Source organism: Peromyscus eremicus, chromosome 19, assembly GCF_949786415.1.
Source record: "Peromyscus eremicus chromosome 19, PerEre_H2_v1, whole genome shotgun sequence".
Lineage (NCBI taxonomy): Eukaryota > Metazoa > Chordata > Mammalia > Rodentia > Cricetidae > Peromyscus > Peromyscus eremicus.
In genome coordinates this window covers 64365837-64378494 of record NC_081435.1, presented here as the reverse complement: position 1 = coordinate 64378494, position 12658 = coordinate 64365837, and the positions used below count along the sequence as shown (strand labels likewise).

The following is a 12658-nucleotide window of genomic DNA, read 5'->3' as shown; positions in this document are numbered from 1 at the left end:
TTTACAAATAACTCTCCAGAGAACTGTTCATCTGGCAATTTGTTATTATAAGACAAAATATTTTACCAGTTTAAAAAATGTTGCATAGACATAGGATAGATTTTGTGCAGAAATCCATGAATATAAATCAATGTAATATATTATTTTAAAGTATTATATTACAGTGTCATGTATTGATTGATATGTATGCATTAATCTCAATTATATCCACCCAATGGTCCATATATTATTCATATGTTGCTTGTCAGGCTTAAAATATGGTGCAGAACTAAAATATCTTCTTATTGTCTCTGTACTCTTTAAAAGCTAAGAGAAGTATACAACATTCAAACTTGTCTTTACCTTTCCCCATATTTTCTACATCCTTTTTGAGCGAATGAGGTGAATTGGTTTCTTGTGTGTGTTCACCTAAAAAAAAAAAAAAAAAAAAAAAAAAAAAGGAAAAACGTTAGTTTGCATGGACTACTTTCCCCCAGGTTTTCTTTTTATTTATCTATTTATTACATCTAGAAAAAGACTTTATTTACTATAACCTGACGTAAGGAATTCACAGGACTAAATGCTATTCTTGTGAAGGGGTACCACGCCTCTGAATCACAGAAGTCCTCCAGGAAGTGAGAGCAGAGCCTCTCTGCCTCTTGGAGAGCAGGATCGCTGAAGTGAGGATGCCTGCTCTCCCTGGAAGGCCCTTGAGAGCGCGACAGGCAGGAGTTTCCTAAACTTTTGGGCCCCCCAAATTTTAAACAGTGGAAAAGGAAGTGTGGAGAGTCCATGACTTGTCCGAGGAGAGCACTCATGTGCCTGGAGGGTTTCCTGGCCATTCATAGCTGGCTGAAAAGAAAGGCACACTGCCGCAGAGATGCGAAGTGACTTCCCCGTTAGTTTGTAAATATTTACTTACTCAGCGATACTCTCTTAACTACTCACTTGGGACCAATAAAAATGATTGTGGGAGCCGTGGGAGCTGAGGGTGGAGCCCAGGAGCGAAGCACAGACTTTGCAAGCACTAGGCCTCTGCTTCAACCCCAGCTCCTGAGCCAAACTAAATAAGCCAGCCGTCTATATTATGAATGAAGGTTAGATTGTTCATGCTTTGCTATGTGCTAACTTGAACAATGGCAAAGTAAATAATGCATTCACTACCGTAAACTGTGTCTTCATGAATCTGAGAGCCCAAATACATCAATAGTTTAACCCATTCATTCAGCTAATTAGATAAGTGTGTTTTCAAATTTCAAGCTAATTTCTGTGACAGCCACATGGGTGATTAGGCTTCTGCTTTTGTCTAAAGAGGTGTGGTAGTGCAGGTAATGGTTCTCCAAGAAGGTTTTATGGATTCACCATACTGGTTCCCAGAAGTGAGAACTCCTGTATGCCTGCAGATCCCAGGCATGGGCTTCGCCTGCCCCCCTCTTTCTTTTCACCCACTAGGTCAGGTGCTACTGGCTGGAGGCAAAGGCTCTGTCTCTTCTCTTAAGCCAGCCGGTGCCTAACAGTGGACTGGACATGCAATAAGCCCTCAGTAAATTGTCTTCTGCTGTTACTGAAGGAACCCCAGGAGGACATAAATTCTAAGTCATGGCTCCAGCCAGAATGTATCACTTCAATTCTCTGCTTGCTATTTATTCATTTCCCTCAGAAAGAAATGGAGTGTAATGGCCCCCAGGCACTTGTTGGAATACTGAGAGATCTCACTGCCAAGTTAAAATTTCTATAAAAAGACAAACAGGATTTCTTCATAAAGCAGCAACCTGTACCTTGGACAGACATCTATATTCCACATTCTAACTCTCATGTGAAGGTGCACATGAATGCACATCCCTCTCTTTAAGGACTTATATGTAACTGATTCATACATTTAAATATTCCCAAATAGATGCATACTTGAGGTGGAGCCCAATATATCCTGCACACTCCCAAGTTCCTTAATTGCAAGCATTCTCTAACAAGTAGAACATATTCACACAACTTCATTCCAATACATCTTGAACATGACCTCTCTGACCTCTCTCTATAGTCTCAAGTGCACTCTTGAACCTTGACAACTTGGTTCTCTCTTCTTTACAGCGAGGAAAATACCTGTGAAGCATCCCAGTTGTAGACCTCATTAGAATCCCTAAGAAATCTGATCATCTACTAGAAAAGTAATAGGTTGATAACAAACCATTAACATGTAAACCAAGCATGGTGGCATTTTGAAATGAAGATAAATGTGTGTTAGGTGCAGGTCTGCCTATTTAGTATCAGTTGACCAGTACAGAAGTTCCCTAATGATGCAATACTGAATCTGAACAGAAGAGCAAGCAGGTACCTGTCTCCGTGTTTGCTCACATGTGGTTTGATGACACTGTCCCATTCTACAACTTTCTCAACCTAACTTTCAAAACATGACTTAGATGAGATGTAAAAGCACATCTAGAAGGCTTGTTCTTACCATGTTGTAGACTAGATTTTTCGATTCATTAATATATTTTGAGAACTGTTCATCTTGTATTACATTTCAATTAGATGAATAAATTTAAAAATTAAAATAGATATAACAATGTTTCCTTTCTCCTTCATAATTACTAGCATTATATTCATAGAGTACCCCTAAATCAATAGCCAATAAATGGAAAAATACTGACTACAGGAAAAATATGCCGGTGCTATTAGCAATGGGCTGGTCTTTTCATCAGCTCTGTGGAGGTTTTATTAACATTTGCATTAGTGTCTATTTCAAATTGAGGTTTTACTGCAATTTCTGTGCAAAAAATGGCCAATTTAGAGCTTAGAAGATATAAATGTCTCCTTTGCAATGAGTTTTTTAAAGTGTCTAGGTGTTAGGTAAATAAGGACACAGGGCTGTCTCAGCTGCGCTCCGTGCAGCTTTTACTGGACTACCGCTTTCTACATTATCGCTAATCTGTGAAAACCAGATTGTTAATGGTGGTTAAAAATGACCTCTGGGAGCCTGGATGTTTGTTCACTATTACTGCTAATGTTTTCCATCTGGTTGAAAAAAAAAAGGCAGTCTAATACTAGATTAAATAAATGTGATTTAGTTGACAACGAGCGTCCAATTTTTATAAATATTCCATCAGGTTAGATGCATTTCACTTTTTAAAATTAATGAATGGGTTTGGAGGCATCCCCAAAATTAAAATGCTTACCTTCTTTCCCCCTACATTCTTCTTTTTTTAAAAAAAATATTTACAAGCAGAGAAGGTAGGGGGAAGCTCAGAGATCTCAATGGCTTAGAGACAGAAGACAGAACATTATGCATGGAAGGAATATCTTTCTTAGAGCCCTGGCCTAAACATGACGGACAGTAGAAGAAAGTGTTCTGAAGTGGGAAAGGAATGAATCATAACGAAGGCATTAGTGGAGGGATGAGACACAAAGCTGCTGCTCAGGGACGTGTCACCTTCTTGTGGAACCTTCATGATTCCATGGATGGTGCTCACCACAGTTGACAGAGGCAGCAGTGTGCCAGGCAGGACCAACCCTGTGGCAGCCTGAAGCCGAGGCCTGGGCACATGGTTCTGCTTCCCTATTCTCTTTGGAGTCCTCCAGCCCAGGTGGCCTCCTGTTTTAGGAGATATTCCGTCCCGCCCCTGGCTTTGCCCCCACTCAGCCATCAGATAAGGGACAAGAGAGACGAATGTGATAATGTGCCATGTTACAGTAGGCATAAATAGTAAATCAAATGAGCAGGGACTAAAATTCACACACATATGCACACAAAAAGAATCAGTCAATGACTACACTAACATGACCTTTACAGGCTCAATAGCAATCACTTTCTCTTAAATATTGTGGCATATTCCTGTTCAAAAACTATAATGGATCCCCTGGTCATCACAGGGAAAAAAAATCCACTCTAAATTTCCCTGGAGTTTCCAGCTCTTCTTATAACCTGTATTCCTGCTGCCCCATCCCCCTCAGCTCACCTGTCCATATCGCCAACACAAATCCTTCACTGCACTCAGGCCTGTATTTCTCACTGTGGATTGTTTTGCCTTGTACTGTGTGTCTTGCCTGGGGTACCTGACCCTCTTCCCATTTTCTATTCCAAAGCAAAAATGCCATCCAGGTCTCCTTGGCATGGACTGAAGATTTCTAACTCTCCATCGTTCATTTAGTGAAGCCCTATCTTCTTCACGACGATGGTTTGAGGCAGTTCCGCCTATGGGGTTGATTAGGTCATCAGGACAGAGCCCTAATGGATGGGAAAGGTGCCGTTGTCAGGGCTCTGTTCCATCATGTCCTGTACAGAAGGGCAGCAGCTGCCTACGGGTCTCCTAAGAAGCCCTCATCAGACACCTCAGTCTGCTGCTTCCTTGGTCTTGAACGTCACAGCCTCTAGAGCTCTGAGAAATAAAGACTGTTGAAGTTAGCGACGTACTTTTGTTACAGCACAGGACTAAGACACTGCTTCCTTGAGCCAGTCTCAGGATCTGCCAATGCCGATGACGAGGGTGCCCTTCCTGGGCTGAAGTTCTAAGTGTCTTCCCATTACCCCTCTGCTTCCTGACTAGGAGATTTCCCTTCTAGAGGCAGCAACATCTATCACCCTACCCCAAGGAGGGTGCAAATGTTTTCCACAAATGCCTGCTGCACTAACTTATTCTAGTTTGTGAAAGAAACACCAGCCGAGGCTGTTCTGTCTTCACTTGTTATGAGGGCATTTAAACTCATTCTTATAGTTAAACCTAACTCTTGTAAGTGAAAAAAAATACAGTTTGATTCATTTTAAAAATCAGACTAAGTCAGACTAACTATATTTTCAGTTCTATTGGGAAGTTTGTGATGTCCCAATAAAAAATAAGTTTTCTTTCTGTCTACCATTTTCAAAGTCTCTGTGTGAAAATAATAGTCTGAATTCTAACTACAACATGGAAAATATTAATTAACATATATGTCTGCCATGGTTTCCAATAAAAATATCACATATATTAGAATTCATGAATTTTATTACAATAATAATTTTATTACCAAAATATTTCATTTTTCTGTTTATGTTAAAGATTTATTTCTATTTTATTTGTTAGAGATGAAACCTAGGGCCACATGCAAGATAGGCACACTCATTTGCCCGGGCTCAGTGACATGAGCCACATGAACAGATGAGATGCCATGTTCTGTTGATGGTCACAGGACAGGAAAAGAAGCTAATACAGCCAGGCGGTGGTGGCGCACGCCTTTAATCCCAGCACTCGGGAGGCAGAGGCAGGCAGATCTCTGTGAGTCCGAGGCCAGCCTTGGCTACAGGGTGAGTTCCAGGAAAGGTGCAAAGCTACACAGAGAAACCCTGTCTCGAAAAACAAAACAAAACAACAAAAAACAAACAAACAAAAACAACAACAACAACAAAGAAGCTAATATGACAGATGGCACTGAAACTCTCCCTGATTGCTAGCTTTCACAGTGCTGGAAAGTGCCACGCAGGCTTCTGGAAGAGAAAATTGTCAGCGGTCTTATCCAGTGCTGGACCCACATTCTACAACTCTGGCCAAGATGTGGTGTGCAACACTTACACAGTCGTGGCAAGCCTGCTTACAGAGGCAACACACTGCTCTCTTTATTAGTTTTGAGGCCTGCTCTACAGGAGAGAATTCAAGCCTGGTATTGTGAGTATGGCCCAAACCCATGGCTAGGGAACTTGTTGGCCCTAGGGGGAGAACCTGCGGATGTCACCGTGTGGTCAAACTCCTTCTAAACATTCATGTTTATACCCATAGATTTGTGCTGCTCCCAGCCTTGCTCAGATAAGCTTCTAACTGAAGTGGGCAGTAGTCGATGCAGAGACTCATACCTGCTCAAAGGGCTGAGAATAAGTGACTGTGGGTGCTCATCTGGAGATGGGACACCTGCATTAAACACCTTTCCCACCCAAGTCTCAGAGAATGGAAAGAGTATAAGAGCTGGAGGACCTGGAGGAGTGCTCCGACATGCTGTCTTCTGGATATGACATGACTATTGCATACATGAGCTCACGGTAGTTACCTGTAGTTACCTGAACAAGATCAAGCCAGTTAATGGCTGTTGGGAAGGGGAGAGTCACATTCCTTTAGGAGTGTGGCCACTGGTAGGCACTCCAAGCCCCTGTGGATGAGCCCATTGAACTCAATGGTTAAAAATAGCAATAAGTAAGTAAACAATTATAAAAGGAGGACATGAATTTGGGAGGGAGATATGATGGAGCATTCTGGGGGCAGTTGGAAGGGAGCTATGAGGGGTAGATATAATCAAGAAACATTGTATGTATGTTTGAAATTTTCAAAGAACAAGAATAATATTTTTTTAAATTTGAATTCAATAAATAAGATTTAAACATTGTAAAGTGCATGTTCAGGTTATATACCCTAGAATGCAGGATGTCATCTGTATGGGGCACAATATCAAATTCAAGCATTAAAATAAGTAGTAAAAGATTTGGCTTTTGCCTGTCCTTTTAACCGAAAGGCTTCCCCTTCCTTGGTGTCCTACTCCTTGGCTTAGCCAGCTCCTCAAATTCTTCCTTGAGCCACACACAGCTCTCATGGGCTCTGCCAGCCAGCAGCCCCAGCAGTCAGCACATTGCTCCTCCCAATACTGTTACTGAGAACACTTGGTGAAAGTCTTTGGAGACCATGTTTGCTTGCACAGGAAGGAAGCATGCATCCCTTGGAAGGTCACTTCAATAGAGACACATACTTTGATTTGGGACAGTTTCTGTATATGAGATGTACATGTATTCTCACATTCAGATGACTGTGTCCAGCCAACAAATGCTTCAACAGCCTGTGTGGACTCATGCGCTCCCGTCTGTGTTCTGGTGCAGGAGAGCAGATATCTCACACACTCAAAGGTGCAGATGGGCCCTACATGATGTTCCCAACACACCGCCACAGCCTCTCCAGCTGGATGGCTGCTCTGCATTCTTGCCTCCCAGCACTCTCTTCACAGGGCCCTGCATTTGCCAAACAGGCTTGTGGAGCTCCCAAAAGAAATACTAAATTTTTGTAACTGATTTAGTTTTGTAATCTTGGCTTAGGACTTTTCTCTTTTCCTTATAATGTGTCTTAGAGGTACAAGATTGAGTCAAAAAAAAGTCTAAATTGGAATAATCAAAAATTTAGCACAACCTGTGGTTGACAGGGGTTTTTTAAAAGGCTACTTTGCATCTAGGCATAAGAAATCAATTATGGAGGCTAGGGAGATTGCTTAGCAGGTAAAATGTGAAGACTGGAGTTCGGATCCCATGCACCCACCTAAACAGGTGGATGTCATGGCCTGCCTGTATTCCACAGATGGAGATGAGATTCCCTGAAAATGCTGGCTAGCTAGACTATCAGAATCAGCAGGTTTGGGGTTCAAATGAGAGAGAGAGAGAGAGAGAGAGAGAGAGAGAGAGAGAGAGAGAGAGACCCTACCTCCTTGAATAAGGTGCACACTGACCAAGGAACACACTCAATATTGACATCTCGTCTCTACGTCATGCTTTTGCAAGCATGTGTACCCACATACACAAGGACACAGATACTCACAAACTACATGAAAAACACTACAAAATCAACTACATAGGAAACTATGTTAAATAACTTTCTCCTCTATCAGTGGAATACAGACTCCTGCTTATTTCTTGGTATTCCATCTACACTAAACTACTCTGTGATGTTTGACACTTTTGTAAGGTCACAAAAACAAAGGCAAAAAAAAAAGCCACCCAAAAGGGTGTGCTACAGAACAGGCTAGCTGAATACCTCCATTGGTGAAAATAGAGAGACTGTTGGAGTCTGTGATGCCAACGTGGTCACAATGAAACCCAGCAATGGCACACTTTGTGATGGATACCCAAAATGTATTATTGGAGCTGGGTGTGGCTACACATTCTTGTAGTCCCAGCACTCAGGAGGCAAGGTTGGGAGGACCAAGAGTTTGAGGACAGCCTATACATCATATATATATATATATATATATATATATATATATATATATATATATATGATGAGACCAGGGCTCAAAGAACAAACAAATCCCATCGTTAGTTGCAGATACATTACTCCTTGCTTATTTTTGATTAGTGACCCTTGAGTCCATTATAGATTTCTCTTGAGTTTTAGAATCGATGCTGAGTTAACGCTATGTAATGTTTTACATTTATTTTTATTTCTTCTTTGTGTGTGTGTGTGTGTGTGTGTGTGTGTGTGTGTGTGTGTGTGTGGTTGGGAGCATGAATGACTGTGACACATGTATATGGAGGTCAGAGGACTTTGCAGAGCCGGGTTTTCTGTTTCCACCATCTGACAGCCATAATTTTTTTTCTAGAAAGCTTTCCATTGTTTTCTATCTCTTTCAGTTTCAGATAAATTTTTAAAAAATTAGCACAAAGAAAAAATTTCATAAATAGAAAATAGATGTCTGAAAAACAGGGATCATTTAATTCTGAGTGCATATATTGAAAGGCTTCAAGATATGTTCTCTAAAAGTAATGTTCATAATAAATTAGAGGTTTTATCAGATTCTATAGGCAGATGAACTTATGCACAAAGTTTTATAATTTTCTTTGTGTAGTTTACCCTAAGTTCTCTTACAAGTGAGAGAATAAAAACTCAGATCTACTACTCTGGCTTTTACGAATTTCTCTTCTTTGGCTTTTTTTTTTTTTAAATCACAAGCATGTTCTAAAATTGAATGGAATAATAAATCAGAGTGCCTCATCTGCTATATATTCATGAGAAGTGTAACTGCTTCTTACTATTCTTGGAAATCCATCCGCAGCATATTAAGTACACCAGAGAATCATACCCGTGGAAATCAAATTGATTTTAAAACTTCTATACATATAACAAGATGCAGCCGTGCTCAGAGTCCGAAGGTGCTGGCGTTTCTACAATGGGAGGGATTGAAAGGCAGGATGGGGCCTCCTTCCCTCATTTCCTTGACCTGCAATAGCTCTGAGCTGAGCCACCAGCTTACCCCACTGCATTCAATTTCAAATCACTTAACTTCACGGAAGTTATTCAAAGTGGAGGTGCGAAACCCACTCTGGGATTGCGAGGAAATCCTGTCATCTGCAGTTTTGAGTTGGTAATATTTTGACCAAGCTACTATCTGTTTAATTCTGTCTGACTTGGTGTACTTTCAAAGTGCCACTGCTTCCTGGGGAATTTTGGTTGCTGAAGACCATCTCGTTTGGTCCTTTGAATCATACTCAAGAAACACAGCATCTGCCGTGTGCAATGCTTTTCTAGGGAGGACTTAAAAACTCAGTTACAAATGTCAACTTCAAATTGCTGAAAATAGCATCATTAAGGCTGAAAGTTTGGAATAAAGGTGATCCTGAACTAATGAGGAACAGCTCCACAGAAATAACTGTTGCAGGTAAACTGAATTTATATTAGGGATCAGTTAATGTGATAACTGCCACTGAGGACAGACATATCTGTTTCTTTACATAACCACCAAAACTTCTTGGTAATTACATTCGTGATTACAGTGAGAATGAAAAATTCATATAAAAGCAAAACCTGCCCACTGATTTATCAGACAGTTTGAAAAGCTGTTTTATTCTCCCATGTTCTGCTTATTCAAAGGAATTAAATATTGTACTGTTAATCTTCCAAAATGATGATTGAATTAAATGCTAACTAAAGGAACATAGTTACGTAAGCTCCACTTGATGATACTAAGTTTTTCTATTTGTGTTTTGTTTTGAGGTAAGGTCTCACTATACAGCATGGGCCAGCTTGAAATTTGTGGTCCTCCTGCCTCAGCCTCCTAAGTACTAGGATTATGGGTGTGGCTTTGCATGACATTATATATACATCCCAATCATATATATGCTCCAGTCTGGTTAGTTTCTCTCCTGCTCTTCGTTGGAGCAACCAAAGAGCAGAGACTGGTGTTGCAAACTGTCGGGCATTCTAAGCTACGTGTGGCACAAATGAGTAAAGTACATGGACTCATATAGTCAGGAAAGTCGATGGTTGTCACATGGAAAGAAATCTCCCCACAGCCGAGGCGGCACCGGGTGTAGGTATTTTTGTCTGCTGCTGTCCAAAGCAGCAAGTCACATATGCACATGGTCTCTTTGACTTGTTTTAGATCTTGACACTGCCAAATGAATAGGATCTGGTTATGACTAAATGAGTTATTACTAAAATACAGGTGCTCATTCTGGGATTTTCTCAAATTGTATTTCAATAGGAAGACCACAGGCTAATCTTTTTTTTTTTTTTTAAGTAAGGGACAGCTGAAGGCATAGCATTTATCTTAGGGACCAGTTACTGTGATAACTGCCACGAGGACACACGTCTGTTTCTTTACACAACCACTGCAACTTTCTGGTAGTTACATTCGTGATTACCACGAGAACAAAAACTTCATATAAAAGCAAAACCTGCCCGCAACCTCTTCAACCCTCTGAAGTTTGAAACTCTACATGCGAAGCCAGGAGCAGTGGTGCCCACTAGTAGTATCTCAGGAGGCTGAGGCAGGTGGCTTGCTTGAGCCTATGGATTTGAGATCAGCTTGGGCAATGTGGGGAGACTCCATCTCAAAATAGATTAATTAATAGATGAAATAAAATACATTTTCAAAGGAATCACAAGAATGAACTTGTGGCCCAGTGTTCTAGTATTGACCCAACAATATTCACCTGAAAGTTGCATATTTCAGTAGTGTTTCCATCCTTCCCACATCCTCCTCATTCTTCCATTCAATACGAGATAATAATATCACATAACCTACTACTATATACTTCCCTAAATAATGGGAGGGTAAGATTGTGATATGGTAAATCGATATGGAATAAGCTTCTCTGGGAATCTGTATCAAATTAATTATTGTGAGAAAGGGACTGGCAATATATCAATATTATGAGTAGGTGTTATTACCAATGTAACTATTGACTGTGCCGCCCTGAGCTCCAGGCACCACGGAATGTCTATGTGAACATGGCTCCTATCTGCGCGTAGCATTTGTATTTCCACCTGCATACTAAACACCAGTAGATCGAGGGGTTTGTAGTCACTCTGGCTATCATTCTCAGGGTTCGATGGCCTGCCAGAGTTTTCAGGGCCTGGGTGGCCGTGAGGACATGAATGCCTTTTCAAGCAAGACCAGAGATTTCTTTCAAAATTCCATCCAAGTCAAAGGAAGGCAAAAGACAGAAATTCAGTTTTTAAGAAATCTAGAGACTGTGAATGTGAGTGACATGAAGAGGCTGGAACTCTAAGGGACCTGGTTGGTCTTAATCCATTTACTCTAGTTATCCAACTTCTAACTCAAAAATCTTTATAAAGTTATGGACATGAGTTGTTAAATGCAATGGAAGAAGTTAAGTTTTCTAAAGTGAAATGATCTCAGATTATAGAACTTGGATTCTCCCATTAAATCTATGTAAACTATTTTAAACATCAAATTATCCAATAGTTTTATGCAAATTTTTGCTACCTCTTGGAAAGCTATGCACACTTTACATTTTATAGCATGTATAATTCCTTTTTATTTCCTTCAAAAATTATACCTAAAGTAGAAGGAGAATTTAGCAGAGCAGACTTACGATAATTAGTGTTTAGTAGCAAAAGTGTGACATCTACCATGAATCATTCTCTAAATGATCATCTACATTTTGTATTAAATACATGTAAGTACATCTTGTCGTTTGAGCCAGACTCACCTATGGCTAACTCCAGAATCAAAACTTGCAAATATGGGCAGTCAAAACAATCTGAACAACTAATGCACATAATTAGAATATATTAACTTTACAGAGCGTCACCAAATTAAGACTAAACTAATTAAGAAAAATAAACAGAAAGTGGGGGCCCACAGCCTGCCCCTGAAAGGGTTAAATTGCTATCAAGTACACAGTCCATGTCATTTTGCCAGACTCCAGGCTTCATGGAGCCTGCTTACAAAGTGAGGTTGCATACAAAACAAGATGAGCCAAATAAAAATCTCCCCAAATTAATTAAGCAATTCCAGCACCAGACTATGACAGCAGCTTTTAGGTGTAGTCTAGGTAGAGAGAGGAAGGAATTCAAGTGCTTCTTGCTCCTGAAGCACAGACCTAGCAAGGCTCCCATCCACTTCAGCTGTCGAAACAGCTCCAGTTAATTTGCATTCACCAGAGTCCACATAGACTCCCCATGTGTAGTCTCCTGGCATGGGAGAAATTGGGCTACTTTTAAATCTATTTTTAGCTGTACAGGGCTGCTAAATGCCATTTGATCTGGGGCCGAGGAATGTTACTAGGATTGTTTCATATTTGTGAATGCTGTTTCCAGTGGCTATTAATTTCTACACATATCAAATGCACAAAAGCAATTGACTATTTAGAAATGTCTGGGAAATGGCAAGATATTACAGAATCAATGGAATAGAATTATAAATGCTTCTTGTATGTGTGCAAACCAATTAGAAATTCCTTGGTAGCGATTCTTTTCATTTCAAACTTCAATTTTGAGGAATATCACACCAGGGAGGAGGTGGTTCCCAGGCAAACATCCTTGCCTTTGTGACTTTAGATTGTAACAGAAAAATCCACATTTAACAATTTTGTCATATTAGACACTTAGAGAAAATTTGTAAAAGGTAATTTTATAAATTTTCAAATAGCATGAGGCTTCAATGTTGAGAGTCAACAATAATAACTTAAAATGTGCTAACAGGTAAAGTCAGAATATAT

At 40.2% G+C, this 12658-nt stretch overlaps 1 protein-coding gene across 1 annotated transcript in view; it reads right to left on the bottom strand.

The window, feature by feature from the left end:
* Nucleotides 1–12658, bottom strand: part of Skor2 (SKI family transcriptional corepressor 2) — a 38537-nt gene that overhangs the window by 18350 nt on the left and 7529 nt on the right. Inside the window, exon 5 of the mRNA XM_059246504.1 lies at nt 343–408. Within this exon, the coding sequence (XP_059102487.1) occupies nt 343–408 (66 nt within the window). The remainder of the gene's footprint in view (nt 1–342; nt 409–12658) is intronic.